Raw genomic sequence first — 26,542 nt, forward strand, 5'->3', positions numbered from 1 at the left:
GTGAAGCATGTCTGTTTGCTGTATGAGTTTGTATATTATACCAACAATATTAACTTATTTAGCAACACAGTGTTCTGTGTCTATAGATATATTAAGACATCTGAACTTTTAGGTTCTGTTACAATGGCTCTTCTCACTGACCTATCTGTGACACTTGCAAGGCTCACTTGTGCCAGGTTTTGTGAGAACCTGTGTCTCTTCCTTTTATGGAAAAACATGTGAACTATGGCAGGGAGGATGTTTGGCGTGGTTATATTGAAGGTGAACATAATCACATTGTGCTAAGCAGGACCTGCAAGACTCAAGGCTGTTGCTTGGTTTTTAACATTATCAAAATCCAGCTTTCTTTCCATTCTCTCTCCTCTGCATTTCTTGAGTGAAATGGTTCTCTTGCTGTTTCTTGGCGTGATACATCAATCCTAGAACTGCCACGTGAAGTTTAACCTACTGTGGTGACAAACTGCTGTTCATTTTGAAGGGTTGCAGGTGCTATATCTGTCTCTAGGAAAGTATCATCCTTTCCATCATTTGAAATCTCTTGCTTTGTGTTGCTGTCTTTAAAAACAACATCAATAGAAAACAGTCAGGGCACAGGGATAGTCATGGGCACTGCATGGGTTTCTGTTCTCTGTTTTGTTTCCCTCGCATTAGTTTACTTAATAATAAGCCAAGGGGATTAGAAAATGGCCACTGTATGAACCACTGCAGTGCCAGCAGCTGCTGCTGGAAAGGAATGGAGAAATCCTTTTTACAGGGGTAACTTTATGAAATGAGCTTAATTGTACTCTGTGCTTCACTTGCAGAAATGGCCTCCTGAATGGCTTAGGCCGGGCAGCATTATCTACAGCCCTACCCACATGAGAAGCCCATCAGGTCCTGATGGTCATGACCATCATGGCAGTGTTGGTTGTGACAGGTCAGAGGAGGACAGGAAGATAAAAAGGGCAGGAAGCACACCAGAGATTGGAGGCTTCACATGCCTGTGCTGAGCAGGTCCCATGCTGGGAGATGAGGCAGCTGTCTTTAATTCCAGCTGAATATGGTTCTGTAGTGCAGCTGGTTGCAAAACCTGTGAGAGAGGATGCAGCCTTTGGATGAACAATATGCAGGGCCTGGTTCAAAACCTTACAGTTGACAATCTGCTCTACCAATGACCATAAAGTGCACAGAGTTGTTGAGTCTGCAAGAGCAAAACCTAATTCACCAGCGTTGTTCTGTCTGAGAAGAGGAACTAAATAAAAATAGACACGTTTCCCTAAGAAGCAAATCTCAATGAGATAGGTAAAAGGGATCACATTCTAGCAGATGAAACATTAAATTCTGATAACGGAAGCCAAAGAATAATTTTAAGAACAATAAGGAAAAAGCAACAAAATATTTCTTCAAACACACGCAGAGGAAGTCTATAGGACAAATAGATAATCAGCATCTAAAAAAGAGCACTTGGAGACCATAAAATTTCATTGAAGAAATTAGATTAATTCTTTGTGCCTCTTTGCCATAGAATTGCTGAAGATGTGTCTGTGCTGGTATCTTTCTTCACAGGGATCTTTGGTAGCCTAATTTATACTGAGGCATTGATAGAATATGTTGTGGAGCAAATGAAATACCTACTAACAGACCTCCAGCACGAGTAACTAGTAGAAACAGCATAATTTTTCTCTTACAACCAGATTTTTTACTTCTCTACTAAGGATAAAAGACAACAGACAATTGAATAAGAAACTCTTCTTTCCAGCTAAACTTCTGGGCTGGAATTTGACTTGATCTCCTGTGCCTTTTTTATTCCAGAGAAGGCATTAACCAAGACCTGATACACTTACCACCCTGCATCACTGAGCAGTTCATTGAGCTGCTATGTCAGTACAGCCCAGACCAGGTTTTGGAGACGCTTAAAGTTCTAGAATACTGCAGACTGGAAGAAACCATCCAGGTAGGAAAGACACATATAAGGACAGGCGCTAGGGGAAGCATTCAAATCAGCTCCTATCTTTTTAAAGTACCGTCGAAGTACTTCAGCCTAAGTTGTAGATTAGTTCCTGGATACTCTTCCAGTCCATTTTTAACACTGTTTGTCCCCTTGAGCTGCTAAACTGCTTTCCTGCAGCATGGCTGGCTATATTTAATATACTGATTCTCAGGACTAATACGAAAAAGGCTGTTAGTGCTCTGAAGCTACTGAGTAACTGCAGAATAGAGCCTGGCTGTGTTAATGTGGATTAATATATGGAAGGTATATGAAATCATGGGCCTAGGGTTTTTGGAAAGCAATGCTGCCAAAATTTGACTAACACTGAAGAGCAGCAAATATTTCTTCCTTTTGTGAAAATTGTGACAATAATTTGTCCTTCATCTATAGATTTATTTATTTGTCTTTAAGATTTTAATGCTGATGGTGGCAATAGTGCAAGTTGAGAGATAAATGCAGCGTCATAGCTGGTGGCGGGGGGAAGTAGGAGTGCTGCTCAGGCTGGGTAACATGCCCATGAACACATGGAGACAATCCTTTCTGACCATCTGGTCTACATTGTCTTATGGAGTAAACAAACGCTGGCAGATTTCTTAAGATAGACATTTACCTTTTTTTTTTTTTTTCTTTAACTCAGATAACCCAGAAACATCAGCTCCATGAAGCTTCTTCATATTTACTGGAGAAGAAGGGAGATACACATGCTGCGTTTTTGGTTATGCTTGAGGTAGAGTACACTGAAATTCTGAATGTGGCACTTTTGCCATGCCAGCGTGCCATCTCATGCCATCAACATGATGGCCTATGCCAAAGCTTTGATACTGTCATTGCTTCTCAATTTGTTTCCCACTAGAATCCATGGGAGCATTTACCTCCTGTCAAATAACAATATGTTGTCTTCAGACTCAGCAGAGCAGTATATTTTTCTGGCATGTCTTCAAACATCTAGTAGATAATAGATGCTGATGTTTGTTTTGCTTAATCAAAAATCATGTTTCAGCTCCTGTTTTCCTTTCCATATTTGGAAAGACGTTTTTGCTATGTTAGTCACATTGGGGAAGAAAATGAGGATGAGCCTTTGTAACCATACCTTTTAAAAACACTTCTGTCAAGATTCTGCCAGTTTACTGTTCTGAGTTCTCTCATTTGTTTCAGCGATTGCAGAGCAAGTTGCTGTTGCTTACACAAGATGATGAAAGTAAGAGTTATCAAGTTAAATTCTGTTTTCTATTACAAAGAGATAAACACAAAAATATGCCTGAGACCTGGCATAATGAGATCCTATTTCAGTTTTCTACGTATTGCGGTGACATTCTTTAAAATTTGTATTCACATGGCTGTGGTAGTTATTTTGATGATGCTTCCTTACTCTGATCTTGCTAGAGATCAAGAGCAAGCTGTGATGGATGGGGGTTTTTGTGCAGGTGTGATCAGCTGCCCTCTTAGCTTTTTTTGGCTGTAACTGGTACTTTTACTGGCTTACCAGACGTGTTTCGTATGTTAGAATCCATTCAAACTCATTACTGAGCTTTAGCAGGCATTATATATGAACAGTGATGAGACACATCTGGAAGCAGCTTTTTTTGAAGCAAACTTCTTGGAGAAGTAAGAGCGTTCTGCCTACAGAAAATGAGTACATGCCCAGGTGCACTGTTCACTATCCCAGGGGCTCATGGGCACCTAATTACATGCAGTGCCTGTATTTATTACTTAATTATATCCTAAACCACAGCTAAGATCTTCCTTATTCAATTACGTAAAATGTTTTATATGCCCAATTTATTTTCCTGTTTGGGAAAAATGCCAAAACTCAGGATCTGTCTTTATAATATAGTTACTTACTGTCATGAACAGACTTTAGATAAACACCATGATTTTATTTTGCAGAATGTTTGGGAGTTAACATATTCAGTAGTTTTTATATTTGCAATTTGTTTTTTCCCACAAAACTTAGGCTCAGCTGAACTCCCCTTGCTAGAAAGCATTGAAGATACCTTGATGAAAACAATTGCCCTTTGCCAGAGAAATTCACACAATTTAGACCAGCAACAGCGAGAGGTAAGCTAATTAAAAAAAAAAAAAAGTATCACTGAAATCAACAAAGGCCTGTGCATCTCCTGAAACTTTCTCTTCAAGTGCTTCTTCCTTTCCCCATCTGTTGGATACTGATATGTCTCAAGCAGACATTTTTTTTCCTCTGCCTTGTGTCCTTATTGCACTGGTTCAGGTTTTAGACCCCCAAGAGAGAGCTCCTCACTTGCAAGGGTGAAACACAAAATAAAGTGCAGATCAGCAGTGGAGAAGCAGATGAGACAACATCCTTTCCTCCTTTTTTAGCTTTGGTTGAAATTTTGTCTTGAATGCCAATCAGACACTAAAGAAGGCATAGTAAGGTTTGAGCCTACTTTATGATGGCACAAAGCTGATGCTGCTATCACTGTGGCTGCAGAATATTGCTGTTCTGAATATGTTCACAAATCCTGAATTTAGTATGAGCCTGGTTTTTGAGGGGTGGAGACAATACAGCTTGCTTGAGCTCTTGCAGAGAGAACTGGGTTTGCCTGTCTCCTTGTACTGAGATTGCATTTCCATTTTGCCAACATCAGCATTATAAAAGGCATCTTTAAGATCACGCGTAACTTACATAATTGAACTCAAAACTGTGAATGTTGTTCCTGTGTCTGAAGAGGTGGCACATCTGGAAGTTAAGAATTTTGTTATTTCTTCTGAGCATTGTTCAGTGTATGAGGTGACCTGCTCAGATTCTTCTCTTAGGAGCTATCTGTGTTCTTTTCTGTGTTTTACTGAAGAGGTGTCTGCATGCACACCGAGTGCTTGTGGCCCGCCTGCCTAACTGGATAGGTCTGAGTTAGTGTTTGCTCTCTCTCTGGGTCCTGTTCCATCTGCTGGAATTGCTTTGTTGATGCCAAAGTAAGATTTGACCCTGGTCACCAAATGAACGACCAGGTTCCCCAATACAATCTTACATGAGTTTTCACAACTCCTGTCTACTGCGTGGAGAATTTAGATGCCCCTTTCCAGTTGGGATTTGTTTACTGTGCTATCTGTTATACAAGCAGTCTCTACACTGGAGCGTTTGCTTCTCACATGGAGAAGAGGTTGGGGAGTGAATGAAGTAAAAGTAGATTATTGTCACAATTCCAGTAAAGAAACAGGTGAGAATGGAGAAGAGGGAGCAATAGGAACCAAAGGTCTTCTGAGCTCAGACTCCAATCAAATAGTATCTTGGTCTAAGATATGACCAATCTAGACTGAAAGCAGATCCCGAAGTGCTTTGCCCTGAGGTTATTTTAACGTGTTTCAGTTCTGTTTCATTGCAGTCATGAGAAATGTAGTTTTGTTCTTCAGAATGTGGAAGTGAGTCTTTGGAAATGGACTCTGACATTGGTCCCAGCTCATTTTTAGTACTGGTGTGTTCTTATCATTTTTTTCTTGCATTTCATTATTGCAGTCCCTCTGGTTTCCCCTGCTGGAGGCTATGATGTCCCCACAGAAATTATCTGGTTCTTCACAGTGTCGATACTCTGAATGTAAGTATTTTGGCTGTCAGATACTTTTTTCTTTAAGTCCTGAGTGGAAGAACCACCCTACCGTAGCCTCTGCTAATAAATGGGTTCCATTGAGAATGATCTCTTTGAAAAAGCCAAGGTACGCAGCATGTACAAAGGCTTTCTAGGTTGTAAGTACGTTGCAGTCTACACTTTGGGAACTTCTGGCATAATGCACTGTAATCTTCCATGCCTAGCCTTTTTGTATGCTTATCCCTGCACCTGTGTATTGTATATAAAATCAGTAGAACTCCAATACACCAGCTAAATTCTCTACTCCAGTTTTAGTGCCCTGAATCTGTTGTGGGTATCAGCAGCACATCTTGAAAAGCCTCCCTTTACGGGAGACTTAAGACTAGTTGAAAAGGGGCTTAGGTACTGTGGTTTGGGACAGAATAATGTCTTTTGGTCCATTCCAGCCCCATGCACCTCAGGGACTGTAGCTGTGCGTAGTTAAGGTTCACAGCATATTACAAGTAAGTGTGGTGGTTGTCATGCTGTCCATCCTCTCTCTGTTTATTTCCTTCCAGTGACCATTAGCTGTATCTGGATTCCTGGGGATAGTCTGGCAGAGATCAATAACCCAAAAATAAAAATCACCCCCTTCCTTCCAGTCATCTTTTGCTCTAAATTTGAAATATCCCCTAGATGATCCATTTTTGGGAGCTAATGCCTGCAGAAAAGTAATCATCTGAAGTGATACCAATAATGATGAGAGGATAATGCACTTGGATCCTGCATAACTGTTTTGTTCCTAATGGGCATACTTCCCAAACCGCTCTAACAAGCTAATTATCCCCACGAAGTTGAATTGCTGGGTCCATGGTTATCTCAATATTGGGTGTTACTCTGGGGAACTGGGGATCTAGGAAGAAGTTTCATGCAAAGGTTAATGCTAGGAAGTTTTAGAGTCTGTGGGACTATAACATGGACAAGGCTTCCTAATTGTTTTTTGGTAGCAGTAGGAAAAGTGAATGACAGTGCTACAAAGTCAGTCTCAAAATGTGAACGTTTACTGTAGGTAGGATGTGGGAGGGGAACAGAGAGGCATCATGATACTGAGAACTTTTAAATACACTTTCTGATACAAAAAGCTGTGTGTGCTAAATGCAAAACGTGCAGAAGAAAAAATATAAAAGCTGTTTTCAAACTAGAAAACATAAACTGAAATAAAACTCTCTTAATCTATAAGACTGATGTCTCTACTCCTTGAATCTTAATGCTGGTGGCTTTTATGATTGATATTTCAGCTTTAAAGAGCTTGACAATGCAAGTGCTGAACAACATGGCTGCATTTATTGCTCTTCCTTCAATCCTGCAGAGAATTCTACAGGTGAGTTTCTGAAGAGAAGAAGCTTTTACCGAGCTGTGCTGAAGAGCAATTTCCAGGTCCTTAAAGATCAGATTAGCGAATTGTCTGGTTCAAAGTATTTCAGTAAAAATTCAGTTGGTGAGATACAAGTTGGAAAAGCTGGTAGAATGAGCTGGGAGACATGTGGGAACACATAGACCTGTGAGAAGATAATTGAGGTAATTCTGAGCAAACCAAATAAAACATTATCTCAAAGGTTGCAATTACTTTGAACTGAAACTTAGCAGTTTTAGGGGCAAAGCCACTATGAATTTCTTGAAACTTGGAACTAAATTTGTTGAAAGCCATTTAGTTAAGGCTCTGGGACGGACAGTTGTGAAAACACTAAAGAGATTGTGACTGGGCCATTTTGATGGTACAGTGTTTTAGAGATGCTTGTTAGTGAGCAGCAGACATCTTGCAGAAGAGCTGATTTCAAAACAGGATCTTGGGCTGAGTGATCACAAGCAGATATGATTTGTTAATTTGCAAAATAGACAAAAGATGAGGTTGGGATTTAATAGCAAGCCTAGAGAAATGCAGAAAATTAATTAGAGAAATTGTCTGCATTGTGGAGTGGAATGATTGAAGGCTTGAGAAAGTGTTGAATTACTCTTCAGGGTTTCTATTCCAGATGAGAGAAGAAAATGTAGAAAAGAAGGGCTTACAGGCTTCACAGGGTGAATACACACCTCTAGCAACTGATTAGCTTGATCTTAATATTATGCACAATATTAGATTTTGGAAAAAGTTGTAATTAAAGGCAGGGAAAGGTGTTCTAAAAGAGTGGATAGAAAGCATGGTCAAATGAAATGCGGTTTTATCAGGGGTAGAAAGTGTCAAGCAAATGTAATAACTCTTCAATAACTAACTTAATTTAGTTTTAACTGGGTCATTACATATAATTTCCTATTGGGCTTTGTTTGATGTTTATTGTAGGCAGGAAATGATACAGAAGCTATGAATGAATAAGTGGGGAGGTTTTCCTAGGTTATGATGAGTATTACCAGAATGGGGTGAGAGGCAAACCAGTGACCACTGTGAAGGTAACACAGCTGGGAGGTATTATGGTGTGGAGGAAGATCCTGTTCTCCCTTGGGATGAATAGGAATTCTTGTTTGTTGTCTTCAAATACTTCATCCTATTTATGTTCTTAGCAGAAATAGAAACCTCCTTTTCTAGAGGCTGGCATTCATGTCCTGGAGGCAACAGATGAGTGAAATGTATTTGTCAGTTGAAATGGTTGGTGTGATGGCACTATTGCAAAGGATAATGGGATGCTTACGGTGCATCAGGTGAAGTACTTTTACTAGGGCCATAAATGTGTAAGGCATTATTTAAAGCAGCATGTGCAACTGGTCACTGGGTTTGGAGGCAGGGGCAAATTGTTCCTGCTCATTCCATTTCCCTGGTGAGCCTTACAAATTCAGTTTGATAAAACAAGGATTTAATAAGGCAAATTTTTTTTGTACAAGTAGAGCAAAAAATGGGCAGAGATGGTGACTTCTTAAAATGCATTCAGAGAGAAGGACTGAATTACAGGTAAAGAACATTAGTACCGGCACTTCAAAAAATAGTATTAGTAGTTGGTACCTTGTAGCTCAGAAACAGATGTAGGGAAAATAGTGTCGTAAAACTTATTAGAAGATCCTATGGAAGGGAAGGTGGTATTTATTTACAGGATCTCTAAATAAATGGACTTTGCCTCTTAACACTCATTCTGTTATAGATTTCATTCACTCACTTGCACTCACATATTTGCAGGCACCTAAGATGTATGAGTATGAGTCACCTGACCTGGATCATTTATGGGCAGTAGAGAGAGTGTCACCCCCTCACTGCATCTCTGGGGTTCCTCTGATTGATGATGACAGCTTAGGTTTGGACAGCTTAGGTATGTCCTTTAGAAGTTGCTGGCTGTTACAAGGTGGATTTTTGCCTCTGAATCTCACTTAAGCTTCCATAAATCATAAGCCAGATTACTGCACATTTTCTTTTCCCTTGTTTGGAACCTGGCTCTGAAATGCACATCTATAGTCTGCTCTCCTGTCGGGGGCTAACAGAAAAATGGTGCATGTTATTCTGCAAACTTGTCATTCTCCTTGTGTTAGAACATGGGCTCCTCCACTCTTAACTTGTCTGTCCTTGGCTCTTACCAGTCTGCTGCCTTCAGAGCTTGACACCCTCCCAGCTTTGCAGCTGGGAACGATGTCCTTTGTTACCAAGACAGACCATTCATTTAACCCTTTGTTCTTGTGCTTAAAAACACCAGCTTTATTTCTGGATTTCTGGGATTGCATTGCTCTAGGTCACCTTTGGGTGTTTGTAGCAGTGTTGTATTAAACTGTCACTTCAGGGCTTGCACTGGATGCCTGCAGGAGAATTTCTTTGGGTTTTATTTTGGTGCACAGGATGGCTCTTGGAAGAATGTTGCTTTGAGTTCAGCTGCGAAGATGATGTCGGGAATGGTGATGAGTCTTACCATATGGCCATGTCTTTGGGTGCCCAGCTCAAATGGTCAGGTTCTGAACACTTGCCTTGTTTAGAATCACGAAGGAAACTCCCCCTGTGTTAGACAGCAGGGAGGACTGGATTTTTTGCCTTCCTGTGTAGTGTGACCTGTCATCTGCTTCCTTGGATTATCTGGGAATGCCATTTAAGTGCCCTGTGGGGAAGAATAACAACCTAGCATACGTACGTGGCGTTTCTCCGGAACGCTCTGTCTCAACAGCTTTCTCAGCTAGAAAGATCACCATTTTGTGATACCTGGGTGGGTATTTCTTTTGCAAAACTGTGTAGTTGCTTCTTGAAGCTATGTAAAATTCTGCACCCTGCTGCCAAGCCATTCTGTCTTGGCTCTGAGCAGTATGTAGGGCCTCTTTCAAAATGTTATTAACATGCCACTTCAACTGTGACCGTAAGTAAATTCTTAAACCAGATCTTCTGGGCCCTGGAGATCATAGAGCCTTTCCCAAGTCCTCAAAATATTTCTGTGAAACCCAGAATTATAAGCAGTGCTTGTCTGAAAATGCTTCAAAAGCAGTTCCAACAGAGGTCAGGTCTTGGTGGTAGAGCATAGAGGCACTGGAGCTGCAGGTCTGGAAGGTGGAACAGCTGCCCAGGAGTTAACTAGGGATGTTAAGTAATGTTAAGGATGTTTGTAAGGTGGATGACATCAATAAACTGGAGTAGATTATCTTGCCTTTCTGAAAAGGAATTAGAGTATTCCAGTTTTAGTGGACTGTTTTTCTTCCTTTTCTGGGTTTAACTGCTTAGAGTTTATACCTATGCAAATGTTAACTTTGCAACCAAAATGCTTTGCGAAAGGGCACATTGCAAGGACTATGACCAGATTCTGCAGCTTTCAGAAAATGGGTAGTTCCTGGCATCTGCCTGTTACAGCACATTGATGCAATTTTATATAATTGAACCAATATGAAGTAACGATTAATATTTTTATGTTCTTGCTCATCCTTAATAACGTTGTACAGTTACTTATTAAATAGGAAGTCTGAAATAACCCTGTTAGGAGAGATACTAGAGGAATCCTCTTGAGCATTAAGAAAAATTCCATGTCATTAAGGATGTGAATGCTGTCTGAAGAGGGCTGAAAGGTTGAGTGTTAATTCTCTTACAAAACTGTAATCCTTCATGAATGTTTTGTATGTAGATGCAGCTGATGCCTGCTACAAAATGGCGAAGAAGCCAGAAATTTAAAATCTGCCTGTAGGAACCCCAAAGTGGGGAAGAAAGGAATCTCTAAAATCTGTTCCAGAGTGGAAGCAGAAAGATCCAAAAACTCTTTGCTTAATTTTTTTTCCATCCTGCTTAGGGCCCCACCTGTTTTTTTTTCTTTCCAATCCTGAAGGTCAATGCTGGGATTAGTTTTATGTGCAATAGTTGCTCTGTCCCCTTGCAGGTGGGACAAGCTGCAAGTGAATGCATTTTCTGAGTTCATAGCGCATTTATTAGCACAGTTCTGTGAGTGCTGTTAGCAAAGAAAATGCTGTTTCCTGGAGGCAGGAAGAAATTTGAAATAGAGGAGACAGACTGGCTGAAAGGCTGCATGAAGACCTCTGGCTTGCATCTGGATACTTGCCAGCTTTTCCTGATCTGTTTGTTGGTAGCAGCACTGGGCAGTGAGTTTGGCTTCATCTTACCATGCTGAGCGTTGCCATGTCCCCAGGGAAATACCAGCCTGGAAACAGTAGCTGTGATCAGTTCCTGGCTTGGTGCAATTTACCCTTATTAATGTGCCTTCCCATACGGTGTATTTGGAGCATGAATTCCAAACTGAGACAAATTTTATAAGGTGGAATTAATGAAACATATTCCTCCATAAAAGTTATCTCACCAGGCTCTTGTGACTGTAAATTTTGTGGGTGCTGAAACTTGCAAATTGCAAGAAAGCATTATAACTTGCTGGAAACGTGAAACTACAGCTCTGGATTTCCTGCTCTAGGTTGGTACACAGCTGCAACCCAGGCCAGTGAAGCACTGTTCAATGGCTGCTGGCAGGAAATGTGCACGAACTTCACCACTTGTACTTGACTGCCAGGCTCGGTATAAGGCTTTGCTGGACCATGTGGCTTCTCTTTGGAGAAAAGTCCATTCTCTTCCTACCAGCTATTTTTTTAAAGGTTATCAGATGTGACTTGAGAAAAGCTGAGCAACTGAAAGTTGGCACTTGGACTCACGTTCCTCCTCTGCAAAGCTATACGTGGCTCTTCTATTCCTCTCTCTTTGTATCTCCTTTTCCTCCTCTATCCAGACAAGAAAGAACTTGCCTTGGAAGTCTCAACTTGCAGCTTGGGAAGTTTGAGTTGCTATGTGTAAATGGATTGTCTGTACAGTTTGAGATGCCTGTTTTGAGTTTCCTTGGCCATATACTTGAGTGCTTTAGAATATCTGGTGCATACAAAAATAACTTGCTTTATGTTATGGATCACCTACATGCTGCATTGGAAATCCTGAGTTCCCTTGTTGCCCTCCATAATTCACATGGTGACTCAGTGTAGTGTACTTTCTATGCTGTTGCTTTTAAAATATGTGTGCCAGGGTGGCTGTGGAGGAGAAGGGGATGTTTGGTTTGGAGCAGGCCTGAGGAAGGTGGTTGAGATGCACCAGGGCAATGACTTGTACCACAGCCCTTCACTTGCGCTGCAGGGACATGGGGAGTAAAGCTTCTCAGGGCACATGGAAATCATCCCTGCAGCAACAGAAAAGCCCCAGGTCCCTGTTCCCTAGATGATGTTCTGTCACCTGGGACATGAGACCAGGATTGCCCCAGATTGCTGCATACTGGGTCTGTGCTCTTTCAACCTGAAGCTGAGGGGGTGTTGAATGAGCTTGGGGGTGGGTGACCTGTGGATGCATAGAGAGTCAGGATTACTGCATTAACCTCTGAGCCAGGCAAGAGCGCGCTGGCAGCGTGGGGCCTGGAGCCCTGCAGCCAGCCCAGGAGCTCGCTGACCAGCAGACAGCTGTAGCAGTTGGTGTCAAGTAGCAACACAGACAGAGTTGATACCCCCTGTGTTGCTGCAGGGTGTTTTCAGCTGTTTTCTTCGATATTCCTCAAATGCATTCTCCAGTCAGCTCTTGCATCTCCTGAATGAAGTTTCCAAGGTCACATCTGAAGTCTTTTGACCCAAGCACAGTAATTAGTATTGATGTTGTCATCTGCTCAGTTTTGCTAATTATCAGTTCTCCTGTCAATACATAGGATTGTTCTGCTGTCCATGTGCATGCACAGCATCTTTACACATGGAGTCATAACTTCCATTTGCGATGCCAATCTGGAGAAAAAAAAAAAAAATTAAAAAAAAGCCAGAATGGTCGTATCCTGTGATTCAGCTGCAGCTTTTCATCTCTTCATACAGGACCCAGTTTATGGAAAAGGGAAACTTGGAGAAATTCAAGGACTTGTCCTGGGAATGCTGGACACTTTTAACTACGAACAAGTAAGTTGCATGCATTTCTGTTCTGTCCACTGCTGCATACAGGAATTACTTTTAGCTATCTAGTCTGCTACTCTCTCTCATTTGCCATTTCTCTCTCTAGGGCAAAGTAAATTGACGTGCAAAGGATTTATATTTGTGTGATTGGGGGAAGGGGAATGAGTTTGCATTGCTCACAGGCAGATTGCAAGTGAAGGGACTGACAGGTACATGGTGAACACCTCTGTAGTTCAGTTTTATGTTAAATGTACTGGAAGGATAAACATCTGCTTTTTCTCCAGCTCATCCTGCAGTTAGGGATTCAAAGGCACAAACCCAATATGTTTTGTCTTTTTATGTGGTTTTAAATAAGAGCTTTTTAAATTAGGCTCTTTTGCCACTTCCCACTGCTAATGCCACACTTCCTTGGTCACCTGATGAGATTTCACCTCTAGCTCACTCCTGCCTTTTTCTGTCTGGTCTCAAATCCTATGCAGTCTCCAAACTTCAGCAGTTTTCTAAAACTCCTTTTCCCCAAAACAGAGTGCACACTCTTCCTCCAGACTCTCCCTGTCTCATTCTGCCTACCGTATGGCACTACCATCCTAGCTACTACTCAGGCTTCCGTGCAGCAGCATCCAATATAATAATAAAATGGGAAATAGCCTTACTGTAGAGGGCTGAACATAAAGAGCCATTGTTTCTGTTTGGGTTCTTATAGAGGTCTGCTCTGAGCAGCACGGGTCCTCTGTCATTGCCTGCCAGTTGTCTGCTGCAGACTGTATGTCACATCTGGACTAGGCCAGATGTTAACCACTGGTACAAGCTCTGCAGCCTTTTGTGAGTTCCTGCTACAGAGCATCAATAGGTCATGGACCAGAGCATCTATGCCTGATACCTGTTGTTGCTTAAAGACGCACTGACCGCTAAAAACTAAGGGTATTTTGCTTTTGGCTCTTCAGAAATGGAAATCTCAGTTGGGAAGAACTAGTAGATGAGAAGCTCGGTGGGGTGTTTTTGTATTTTAATTGTGATAGTGTATTTGGGCTTTGATTTTTATCAGCACATTTCTCCTAAAATGGGGAAGCAGTAGCTTACCAGGTAGATGGGGGAAAAAGGGGGGGGGGGGGGGGGGGGGGGGCGGTCTGGTATGAAAGATGACAACATGAACCTACCATGTCTCTTTTTATTGATTTTTGTCAAAGAGCATTAAGGGTGTATCTATTTACGAGTGAAAAGGTATTGCCTCCATTAACATGCAATGAAAGGATAAGTATTTTGAGGGCAGTGGCTAGAAAACATATACAGATAAGCAATTTTGTTGGGTTGCTTTTGCTTTTAGTAATCTGCTAAGCTGCTTGTTATGAAGAATTGATCAGTATGGAGTTTCTGCAGTCGGAGATGACAAAATGACCTAGTTATTCTGTGTGTTTTCTTCCACACAGACCCTTTTAGAGACAACTACGAATCTTCTAAACCATGATCTCCACTGGTCCCTGTGTAACCTAAGAGCTTCTGTCACTAGAGGGCTTACCCCAAAGCAGGATTACTGCTGCATTTGTCTACAGCAGTACAAAAGAAGGCAAGAAACTGCTGATGAAATCATTGTGTTCAGGTAAAGTTAAGGGGTAGGGTCACAGCTTAGTTTTAAAAGGAAAAACAGAGGAAAAAAAAAAAAGCTATTAGTCTTTGACTAATAAGTAATCATATGTATTCCTGTGAGCATGTATCCCTGCTCCCTTGCACTGTAAAAGGGCTGGCTAATCAAACCCATCAGAGCCAGCCTTTTTTCCATGCAGCCAGCTCTGTCTTGGCTGGAAAGAATTGCCTTACAGTTCTGTGAAAGCTGTTCAATAAACTGTCAGTTTACCTATCATCTCTCCCAGCAATGCATTCTGTGCAGTTGCAGCACCCTGGGTTCATTTGCCTGTATCTATACATCTGAGATATACTGCAGCCCTGACTACATACTCTGTTGGCGTCTCCGATATTCCCATCTGCAACCAGGTGGCTGTAAAATAAGGTCATTATTGCCTTAGTATTATGACCTGTAGCTGTATCAGCAAATGGGCATCTACTGTTATTTTTGCAAGTCTAGAAGTACTATAGGAGGGTGTGGAGGTCCGAAGGGAGTGAATACACTGCTGATCTGTATTTACAGATAAGCAGCCTTGTTTTCCATTGACCAGCCATTTCCCCTCCAAAGCGTAGGGATGTCAGGCTGTGTTACTCCACTTCCAAGCACGCAGCAGAATTCTTCTCTTTACAGCTGTGGCCACTTGTACCATTCACTGTGCCTGCTGAGTAAAGAGTGTGGGACAGTAACTAAAGGCCTGATGAGGTGGATGTGCTATAAATGCAACTCAAGTAACAAGGGAGGAAAACTGAGCGAGAACTTCTCAGAGCTAAAAAAAGGAAGTGGAGCATCCTTGGCACAGGTAAGGTTTGTGAGGCGGTTTCTCCTCATGTAAACTTTGAGCAGCACTTCTAGACTACATCGCTTTGTTTTCAGGTCTGTCTTTGCTTCCAGACAAGCCCATCAGTAACTGTCAAACAGTATCAGCAGTTTAACTAGTCATGTTTGTGAATGTCATTTTGTTTTGGTGTGGGTATACAGAGCTGTGGAAGTAATGGAAATGTGTCTGTCCGGAAGGCCCGGGAAGAGCTAGCCAGTGTGAGGGGCAGCTGGATGCTTGCAGCTGATTGCCTGCTAGATGCATCCACTGCTTTGTCTTGTTTGTGAGAGCCTGGGATGGGCCACTGGCGACAGTTCCTTTCAAACTATTTTTAGGTGTGTTTTATACAAAACTTGTATTAAAAGCTGGCATGTTGCTTGTGGCTGGAATGTGGATCCTCAGTTCTACTTTCCTAACAGGTAACATGGCTCTGGGTAAAAGATCTGGAATTGCTTTGACTCACTAAATGCTTGCACAACGTTTTAAGAAGCTTGCATGTAAATAAGACCAATGCAGCTGGATTTGGGCGAGAGAACAGATAATTAGTTTGTATTTATTGTCAGTATTTGTGTGCAAGAAGTTTCATCATCGCTGATTCAAACAGAAGTCTGGTCTTGATATGTGTGCTTCTGTCTTTTTCCTAGCATGGTACTGTGGATTGTGTCAGGTACCTTGTTGGGAACTCTTTTAGGGAAAATGGACTGTGGGGAGCTGAACTCTACTGCCTTGTGTTCCAGCAAAGCTGGTTGCTGATGAGCGTTTGTTCCTAAATGCCTCAAGGTCCTTCGTGCATTTGTCACTGCACAGACGCATGCGAAGCAATGTTTTTCCACTTCTGAAACCAAAGTAATTCAGTCTTGGAGTACGTTTTCCTAGTTTTCTTCTAGCAGATTATTCAAATTTCTGCCAAATCAATTCTGATCAAAAGATAGCTAACAGCATTAGTCAACTTCCATCAGCTTCTGTATTAACAAAAAAAGAAGCTTCCTGCTTGAAGGGAGACTTGGGGGAACAGTAATCTCTGAGCAATGTATGGAGAACAATGCAATCTTTGCAGTCAAATTGTGTTAGTTTCTTACATGGTGGCAGAAAGAAAAGCTTTCCCAGGAGATTGTAAATTGACTGTGGTCCAAACAGTCTGCTTACAAATGCTGGTCATTTTGTGTACTGTCCTCCTACAGTGAAATACATATGCTGGCTCTAACGTTAGGCAGATTCAGCAGCCCCATATTTTACCCTCTGCAGTTCTGCTCCAAAGGAATATGTGCAAATGGGCATGACAGACTAGGTTTAACTTTGAAAGCTAAAGACAAATTAAGTACTAAAACTACATTCATCGTTACAGTGCCTGACACTATATACCAGTGCCTTATAACTTGGTTGTCACTGGATTTCTCATGGGCTAGTCAGTGAGAGGACCCCTGTGTCTCCCCTTTAATACCAGTCTGGACATACCCCATAGCAGAATGAAGTGGAAAATGGGGTGACATGGAAATGATCAGGGTGGGGAGGAGAAGATGCTTCCCTTTAATTAACTGATCTGTCTGTAGAAGTGAGAGGCTGGCTAGGACCCAGGGCTTACAGGGAGACATGGAGAGACTGGATGGGGAAGAGAAGGGGTTACAGCATGGATCATCTAGCGCTAGCTAGAAAATGTCCATACCAGACCATCTGAGAGTGCTGGATGCTTCCCTGCTGTCTGTCATGTGCTCTTGGCAGAGAAGCCCATCGCTTCCTGCTCTGCACACAGCCGGCCCAGCAGAGCTTGGCTCTGGCTCATCAGAGCCCGAGCACTGCTGCAAGCCTCCCCACCACCTCTTCCTCCTGACATCCCAGATCCTCTCCAAGTTTGTGATGTTCCTCATGTATTTAAATTATAATATTTAACTGTTATACTCGCATGTAATTAAGCTGTTGCGCAGTCAGATCTTTAAAAGGATGAATATATTTAGACTTGGCAAAAGACTGTAAAATCTCTAGCTTCTCCAGGAAGTTTGTTTGCTTAACAATTGCCGCTGAGCAGTGTTAATTAACCCTGTGAGGTAACGGTTCATCTGGCCAGCTACTAGTCTGAGTTACAGAACTGGCTTTTTCTTCTGGGGGAAGTGCTGGGAGTGTGAAGTGAAGGAGATGGATGTGTGTAATCCCTGGCTCCACTGGAGCCCAAAGCAGGAGGGTGAGGAAGGTTACCTGGAGCACAGAAGCGCTTGCTGGAGGCAGGCTGGTGCGTACTGGTGTGGCGGGGTTTGGCCTCATGCAGCCTCAAGTAAATTTAAGCAGAGAATTAAGCATGAGAACAGCCAAGCTCCCCATGCTTATCTTGACGTGACACGGGGCTGTGCAGGATTGAGTCTGTTTGAAAGGTACATTTTCTACAGTGGCCTGGGAGGTGATGCAGGATGCTGGAGAGAGGGAGTATGGGCAAGCAAAGGGGAGACTTGCAGGGCTTCCCCCACCCTGAGCCACGTAAGAGAGCAGTGGTTACTGGCATCTGGTGCCACCCCAGGCACAGAAGGGATTTGTTTCTGTTTGTCACAAGGTTTGTTCAGCCTTTTGGCGCTGCAGTTCTCTGGTGAAGGGCTTCTCTACATTCACTTTCCACTCCACTGACACCAGGCAGACCCAGAGGTCTGTGTTGGTCAAGCTGCTCCTGCTTCCACAGCTGGTGTTTGTGCAAACAATGAAGAGGAAATCCCAGGGGGAGGTTATGCTAACACAGTTATGCTCCCAGCCCTGCCTTCTCTGGGCCCTGGAGAGACAGTGCTGAAGCTTCAGGGGCATTTTGCATCTAGATCTGTGGGGAGGGTATTTCTTTGCAACCACTTGGAAGACACTGAAAGCTTAGTCTGTCTCTTGGCAAAATCTAATGTGTTTGTTGTTTTTTTCCATAGTGAAATCTTTAGGTATTTATTTTCTTAGCAAGCCTTGAATTAGGAGCAGTTTCATACTGAGAAATGCCACTGAGCATCTGGAGTGCATTTCATAGTACCAATTCTGCTCTGCTGAAACAAAGACTGTCAGTTTGAATTTTGCAATGTTGTTGAGACTTAGATGTGAAACGACAGCCCAAAAGACAGTGTTTTCTCTGTCCCTGCTTTGCATGCATGACTTCTGTAGCAATTGCCTTGAAATTGGGGGAGGTGGAGAGATGCCACAAGCTAGCACTGAACCGTTATTGAATCTGGTGATAGCACTTGTTTAAATGGAGCCTCGCTGTGATGAGGGCTTGAGACATTCTGCCCCAGCAAAGGAGAATAGCAAGAGAAGGGCAAAGAAGCTTTTCCTCTGTTTCTGCTACCAGAAGTTTGTGCTTTCTGTGTTATCCTGTAAACCTTGCTGTCTGCCCAGGGGTAATCTTCTGGGTCTGAACAGGTCATCTTTCCTGTCCTCCTTACCTTATATCATACCATAAATGAGTGTTAAAAGAAATGAAAGCTTCCGTGTTTGTGGTGGGGTTTTTAATCTGATTTAAAACTTGCAGTGCTTTTTTGTGCTGTGGTGTTTGAAGCTAACTGAAGCATATTAGGTGAAAGCACAGTAGCTGGGCTTCTGCCTAAATACGTAAGTGAAACACTCCTGATAGTATTCAATCAAAAATCCTGATTTGCCTCATTTTGGTGAGCTAGTTTGTGTGTTCCATTTATTCTGCCAGCCTACATGCTAGGGATCAGAGAGGGGAAGGCAGTCTTGGCTCTTGGGCCACAAGCTCTGCAGAAAATGCCATGAACCCCTAAGCTGACATGCTCTGGTTATTTCATGTTTGAGAATGTGCCTGAGTTCTAAGGGCACTGTTGTTAAAGTTGTCCAGATGGCAAATATGTTTTATTCAGGAGTTTAATCCTGTCAAGTCACGCCAGGACGGACAACGAATGTGATCCATAGTTAATCCAGTTTGTTAGACTCTACCTTTGAGCTCTGTTCCGCAGCCTGGCACCAGCGTCCGCCTTTACGACACAGCCTTCCACCCGGAGCTTCTTGACCCCACTTCCACCTATGCAGTGTTGGTACTGTAGTGTATCACTTAACTGGGATGTTAAACGTCCCTCTGCAGTGTGTCTATGTGCTTCCTGTTGGATAAGAATGAAGGTTTAGGACTTTTTCTTTCACCAGTACTTGTTTTAGAGCCAGGTAAATGTTACATGACCTCTCCATCAATCAGTAGACAAAGCCAGTTTCACTGTTTTCAGTGTAATGGTGACCATCAGTTATTAGCCTGACTTCCAACAATATAAAAAATTTCCAAGGGCTTTATAACTTTGAAAATATCCAGGCGTGATCCCCCCACCATTAATACCAAGCAGGTAATTAGCATTCTGTACAGCTACAAGATTGTGCGTTCTCCTCCATAGAGAATACTCCCACACGCGTATTAACTGAGGAAGTGCTCAGTCCTTTGCCTTTGGAATTGTCTCTGATGGTAGATTCCTTAACTTCTTCAACAATGTGTAGGAAATCCATGTGAGGAAGGAACTAGAGACACTTTGTACCATTGGCTTCTCATCAGCAGAACATCTCTGTTTTAAGATTTTTTTGTGGTGTATTGGAAATAGAAGTGATTTAGTAAGAAGAAAGCTGAGTGCGAGTGTCTTAACTAGCAGGTAGAGGAGGACTGACACCAAATTTAAAACTGAAAATAAAATACAAATTTAAAAAGACTAATTTCAAAACTGTACTTATTCTTTAACAACTTTTAAATCAAAATTGACTGTTTTCTTAGATTTTTCATACTGTGAGGGGGTGGGTTAGTTTGTTTTGTTGGGGTTTTTTTTGAGATCGGACTGAATTGTAACTGTTTCCCCTGGTCTTCATACATAGCAATCTGTAGCCTGGCAGAAGTTTCCTTTTACTGCTTACGATCCAAAGTCTTGCACTCCAGGCCCTGTGAGAGGGTAACACGAAGCAGAGACAGCTGCCTTCCAAACTGCCTAAAGCGAAGACCACCAGTGAGACTGGCTGCCTTGCGCTCCTAGAATTACCTGGGGAAGTGGTGTGTCCTGGGGAAGAGAGAAGATGGCAAAATTTCAGCTGGTTTACTTTACATCTCAATTTCCAAGAAACTATTCCTACGGTTTGATGAAAATTTCCACCCTTTTAATAAAACATTTCATATCTAGGAGGATCTGTAGAACAGACTCATTTAAATACGGTGACAGATGCTGGGCTGTTGCAACCTGTTGATGTTCCCACAAACTGTGGCAGTCCCTGTTGCCAATAGTTATGTGTAGTTTAGCACGGTGCTTGACAGCCACGTATCTGTCTTCGCTGTGAAATCGCAAGTTTCAGTCTGTCTTTGCAGATCTGTCTTCGAGCACAGGCAGGAAAGAAAGCGTGTGACTTCCCATCTGCTGGGAGAGGCTGCTTTCCCAGACCCTGTGCAGGCTGGGGACTCGGAGCCCTGCGCTGCCAGCAACCTCTGCCTGCGATGCTGTGCTTGCTGCTGCTGCTGGCGGGGGCGGCTGCTGCTCCCCTCCGTGGTTTGTGCTCATTCCAAGCTGAGAAATAACCAAAAGGCCAAAGGGTTAAGGAGCGTGCAGATGACTCTCTTCTTCTGATGTTCCTCTGAAGGAGGGGAGCAAAATAAACCAAAGCTGAGGTTTTAGTTCAGTCTGTAGTCCCAGGGTGGGAAGTAGGAGAGGGTTTTTTCAGTGGCAATTGCTGTAGCTGAGGGCGTCACTGGCTGTTCTGGAGGGCAGCTTTCAGAAATGCAGGTGGCAGTTGAGCATCTGTCTTTTGAAGTCCCCTAAATAGAAAGCTGCAGTTTCCACATACAACCTCCCTCCCCATTCCTTTTACCCTTATGTCGCACAAAGAAAACAGCGTGTTTTGTTGGCTTATATGTGAATTGAGCATAGACAGGCTGGGGCAGCTGCAGCTGAGCTCCCAGGACCAGAGTTGTTCTTAAGTACGTTATAAACTTCCCTCTTGAACAGCAGTGAGAGATTGCTGCACGGGCTTCAGGAGCTACAAAGGGGACAGGTAGCAAAGGCGTCCGCTTGGGTTCTCGGTGAGGTTTGGGGTCACGTTCTCAATAAGCCTCTGGCAGGAGGGGTCACTAATCCTTCTTGCACCAAGTAGGACTTCTTCCTCCCACTACCTGTCTTTACCTTCCCTTTCTCTCCTCAAACTCCTGCCATTGAAAGAACACTGCACCCCTTGAGTCTTCTGCGGTTGGCTTTTGCAGGATGCTGTTTAACAGCCTCTTAGCTCATGTTTAGAAAATTAATTATTTGCCTTTCTGCGTGATGCTTCTGGCCTCTTGGGATCAGGCACTGAACTGAGACCAGCCTGAGCACAGGCCTGTTGTGCATCATCTTTACATAATGTTTAATCCGTGTGCTGCCACGCTTGCCTTGAAACCTGCTACATTATAAATGTCTCATCTGCTGGGCCACAGTGTCCAGTGAGGATATGTGTTTCTTGTGTTTATCTAATTAATCCTCAACAGTGTTGTTGCTGCTTTGGCTGAAGGCATCAGAGGAAGTCCAAGGGAATATTCCATCAGTGCCTAGTGTAAGCACGAGCTGCTAAACCAACCAGCTAGCATAGGGAGAATGGAGATATGCCAGTGTGTTTCTGGGTATTTAATACAGACAGTTCTTCCTCCTCTCTCCGCAGTCACTGCAGTATCTCATGTTGCAGCAGCAGCGAGTCTATTCGGGCACAAATAAGCCTGGCCTCTCCGTTGCCTTGAGTGGGAGGTTTGCTCCTTAAGTTCAGCTAAGTTCAACTGGAAATGAGACATCTGCCTTTCCCAGTCTGCTCCTGAAGTGATGAGGAGAGAGCAGTAGCACAGGCCTGTGTGACAGATTGCTGCTGCCGTAGCAGGGCTGAGCGAAGGCTGCTCTGCCTGGGCTTTGGCGAGTCAATGCTTCTGCAGACAGTGGGTCCTAGTGTGCCGGCCACTGCCAGCCCTGGCAGTACCGGCTGCTGCGGCATCCGAACGGGAGCAGGCAGGGCCAGGCCTGCTGCCAGGGGGTTTGCTCCTGAGCACATGGGCCAGAGGTAAGTGGTGAAGCGCTGTGGAGACTGGTCTTGGAGCAGCACGTCCTGCTGCTGTAGCGCAGCTGCAGAGGCTCTGGGACTTCTCCCAGCAAAGGTTTGCCCACTTGCCATGTTGCCCAGAGTGACATGCAAGGCTCTGTTTCCACCTCCGCAGTGATGGGCCAGTCTGCCTCTGTCCCGTAGCTGTGGTGCATGGCTCTGCAGTAGCTCTGCAGAGGTCTGCAGCAGCACGCTGGTGTTCTACAAGGGATGTCCTGAGGTTTTTCTGAAGTTCATTAACAATTTTGTAATGTGGGTGTCATTCTAGTAACTTTGGGTCAGAGCAGGTGCCTGACTTGCTCTCCTTCTAGTTGATTGTTTCAGGTTCCTGGGAGTACCATGAAAACAACAGGTCCTTAAACTGTGGAAGAGAGGTACATTTAGGTAGCTTTACAATAATTGGCTCGGCTGTCATTAAAAAAAACCTGAGTTTGAGTACCCTTTTGTAATGATACTGGAGCCATGGTGAAATGAGTGTCCAGCTGCAGAGGAGGAATGGCAGAAGGTGGACTTGGTGTCCATTGCCTGTGGATTCATCTCTGTAAACAGGGGAGGTGGGTGTTGCTTTTGTTCCTAGGAATCCTGAAACCTTCCTCAGCACTTCTGGATGCATCTGTCGTGTGTTACGGAGCAGCCCCCTGGGGGTGACGTGGTGCTCTGATGCTCTAATTGATGTAGCAGTATCTTTTGTGGAGGGTACGGCTCTGAGAGGTAGCACTCAGATGGATCTCTTGGCGTGACTATTAACGGTGCCTCTGCTTACAACTGCTGTTTGATCTGCTTTGCTTAGGCACTAGCTGATGATGGATTTTGTAGCTGTTAAATTAAAGATAATTGCAGGCTTAGGAAGGCTGTGTGATGACTACCAGAGGGGGGTGGAATACGTGCAAGCAAAATGTGCAACAGAGATAAGCATTATAGTGGTGGGATCTATGAGAACTGCGAACCAAAACAGAACCTTCCTTCTCCTTGCTGGCCCAGATTCTCAAGGGGATAAATTCCATCTCTTGGGTTCTGCATCTAGTCAGAGGCCTTTCCGAGGGAGTACAAAGGATTTGGCTGGAGATGGCTTGGAGGTGCTAAACAGCTTCGTACTGATGTAGACAGCAAGGAGCTGGCTGGCCCTGCAGCAGCACTGGAGGCAGAAGCTGTGCTGTGGGGTGAATGAGTGAGCCGAGTGGATTCCACTAATGCCTGAGTGCTGTTGCTGGACTCTGAGAGCCTCCCTGTAGCTCTTGAATGAAAACATGCCTTTAGTGACACGGTTAAAAAAGGAAGGCCTGACAGCAGTTGTTTCCATGCCAACAGAAAGAATTTTCTGCAATATTTCAGCTCATCAGCCTGCAGAACAGTCTGATTGATAGTTACATACACGTGGTAGAGAGATAGCAAAGAGGGGAGGCCAATTATATTGCGTTTTCCTTGTCCTTGAATGCCTGTGGCCACAGCAACTGCGGAGGGCACTTTTTCCTTGCTTTTTGCTGATTTTTTTCCAAGTGAGAATTGGAAGTGCCTGTACAACCTGTCAGCTGTGAATACATGACCCTCACTGTCATAGGCTCTTCTGGTTCAAAGCCTGTGCCATGCGTGCAGGCAATATGGACGTTTGGCTCCTTGACTGGTGATTAGCAAATAGTTATTTATAACATAAAGAATATTTGAGGAGGGGGGAGGGAAGTGGGTTTGAGCACATGCTTGCAGCATAAGAGCATAAGCTATCTGCACTTGGGACATTCTTCTTTTCTCAGACTGATGAACGTCTCAAAGACAAGATGCACATGGCTTCAGGAGAAAAACAGGATGATTCAGGCTTCAGGAAACCTGTGGGTTCAGTGCATCTTCCCCAGAGTGCTCCTGAGCTTGCCAGCTCTGGGACATTCACATGATGAAGGGGTGGGTGGCCAGCTCCTGCCCTGGTTGTGCTTTTCTCAGAGCTGAGTAGGATGGGGAGCATGTGACAGAGGAGCTGCCAGAAGAGAGGGACAGGTAAAAGTGCTGCGGGAGAACGTGAGAAGACCAACCCAGGGGTCTGGGTAAAGCATTCCCACATCAAGAGTTTTGCTGAGGTGTGGGGACAATGTGGCTCTCGAGTGGAGTGCAAGGCCCTGCCAGTGCAGAGCGGTGGGCTGCTGCTGGGAGGGAGCGTCGTGTCGCCTGGGGAAACCAAGGCAGGTGCTGGTGCTCGGCGTGGTGACTTACCCATCTCCCGTGTTTGTGCTCCGGGTTTTGTCCATGGTGATTTTCTTTCAAGGCAGCTCACTTCAGTTGACTTCCATTGCACAGTTGCCAGCAGGGTTTGCCTTTTGCCTTGGAGAGTGGATAAAAATTGAGTCAAAGACTAAGACAGTGTGATCTCTGGCAAAATGTTCTTCCCTCTGGCCCCAGACCTTGCTCATTGCAGACCGCAGCTGCTTGTCCACTTTGGGCAGGGCTGCTCAGAAGGATCCTTGTCCAGGAGGCCCTTAGCTCTGCCCAGGACCTGGAGCACTTCTCCAGGGCCGTGAGATGGATCTGTGAGGCAGACTGTGGGCACAAGCTGTACCTTAAACCTGGATGGCAGTGCACCCCAGGCTTGGGATAATTGCAGCTTAGGATGATTATCAGAGTGTGATAATCTTTCTAGGGTGTTTGCTGGCTCTTGGGAAAAGCTGACAGTGAGCTCTTCCAGAGAAGCTTGGGAGCCAGCGTGCACGGCACCGTGTTGCTGTAGCATGTGCTTATTTCCCCAAACAGGACTGGAAGTCATCTTCACAGAGCTTTTGAACATGCTCTTTGAACACACCATAAAGCCTGAGCAGTACAAAGCAAGCTGGCTGTTGCAGTGAGCGCGCTGCAACCCCGAAGGAGAATGCCTGCCCTGCAAGAAGGGCCTTGCTGCTGGTAGGAGCCCCTGAGTGCAGAGGAGCACACCTGAGCCTGATTTGGAATGGTCCCAACTATTGGTGACCCTGCCTGACCCCAGAGGAACAGCAAAACCCTCTCTGCTTTGTGGGGCCAGGAGTTCAGCCTTAATTCCAGCTGATCGCGCTCCTTGAAGGCAGCAATATTGGTTCTTCATGTTGGGCTTGATCCATTGCCAAAGGGACTTTAAAGTAAATGCAACTTCAGTCAGTCCCCACTGGTAGGACTGTAGCATTTTGGGTTAACAGCCCTTGGGAAATGTATTTTGGGGAAAATATTTGAGAATGAACATTGAGTGTTCCCTTATAAATAGATCCCCAGAGACAACAGATGCCAGATTGCCGCTCATGAGGGAGGCTGTTCTCCCTGGCTCCTGTTGTAGTTTCCTGATGATGCTTTTGCTTTGGAATATGAGCAGAAACATTCAAAATAGAAACATTGTGATGTGATAAAATGGAACAAACCTACAAGAATCCGTGATGCTCTGTCATCTCTCCCTGGAACATGTAAATTATGCCTTTTGAAGCAATTTGGGTATATATGCAGCCCTCCTTGCATTAATGCTCGTGTTGCGGGCTATAGTCCCTCTATTTGCAATTCAGTTTGCCCTCACCTGCAGCTCTGTAACTTCCCTGGCGCTGCTGGGGTGGCACTTACCCTTGTACCCGACTGCTCGTACCCTGCAAACACTGGCGCTGCTGGGCGGTACCACCATGGCCGTGGTGTCCAGTTTCTCAGGGGATGTGGCTGCCACTGATCTGTGAGTCACCTTTCACCCCTCATTTCCTAGGTTTTAGTCTGTAACACCCTACTAGGGGAAACAATGGACCTTAAGAGAGATATAGTTAGTAGATAAGTTATCGATGGGCACAGTAGTCATTCCCCAGAACAACCATGCACAATCTGTGCCTGGTCACAGCACACTGCGGTCAGCACCATGTCGGGATCTGGCAGGGAGGCTGAGCAGGACCGAGCGATGATGAGAAAAGACTGGGGGAGCTGCTGCTGCCTGGGCAAGCGCCCAGTAGAGGCTGCTCATCCGCAGAGACCCATTACTTCTCTTCCCAGCTGGCTGCAGGGGAGTTTTTTCCCATCACTTTCCTTTCTCTCTTTTTCTGCCTCTCCTTTTTTCCCTTCCCACAAAGGTAACGTAGTGCTGTCAGTCTGTCTGCCACCAGCTACAGACCCCCACACAAGTCATTGTGGATGTGAGGGTACATCTGGCCTTTGTGCAGCAACAGTATTTTATTTTTCTTTTCCAAAATGAAAGTGCACACAGTGGTTTTAAGCCAGGGAAAAGATGGCTAAAAGAGCCCCCC

General features: G+C 44.1%; 1 protein-coding gene across 1 annotated transcript in view; it reads left to right on the top strand.

Annotated features, from left to right (window-relative positions):
- VPS8 (VPS8 subunit of CORVET complex) overlaps nt 1-26,542 on the top strand; it is an 84,066-nt gene that overhangs the window by 55,860 nt on the left and 1,664 nt on the right. Inside the window, exons 35-43 of the mRNA XM_086468502.1 lie at nt 1,792-1,933; nt 2,607-2,696; nt 3,125-3,167; nt 3,924-4,027; nt 5,442-5,520; nt 6,789-6,871; nt 12,769-12,849; nt 14,271-14,440; nt 15,095-15,263. Of these exons, the coding sequence (XP_086324628.1) occupies nt 1,792-1,933; nt 2,607-2,696; nt 3,125-3,167; nt 3,924-4,027; nt 5,442-5,520; nt 6,789-6,871; nt 12,769-12,849; nt 14,271-14,440; nt 15,095-15,263 (961 nt within the window). The remainder of the gene's footprint in view (nt 1-1,791; nt 1,934-2,606; nt 2,697-3,124; nt 3,168-3,923; nt 4,028-5,441; nt 5,521-6,788; nt 6,872-12,768; nt 12,850-14,270; nt 14,441-15,094; nt 15,264-26,542) is intronic.

Source organism: Leptosomus discolor, chromosome 7 (assembly GCF_034619465.1).
Source record: "Leptosomus discolor isolate bLepDis1 chromosome 7, bLepDis1.hap2, whole genome shotgun sequence".
In the NCBI taxonomy this organism is placed as follows: Eukaryota; Metazoa; Chordata; class Aves; order Leptosomiformes; family Leptosomidae; genus Leptosomus; species Leptosomus discolor.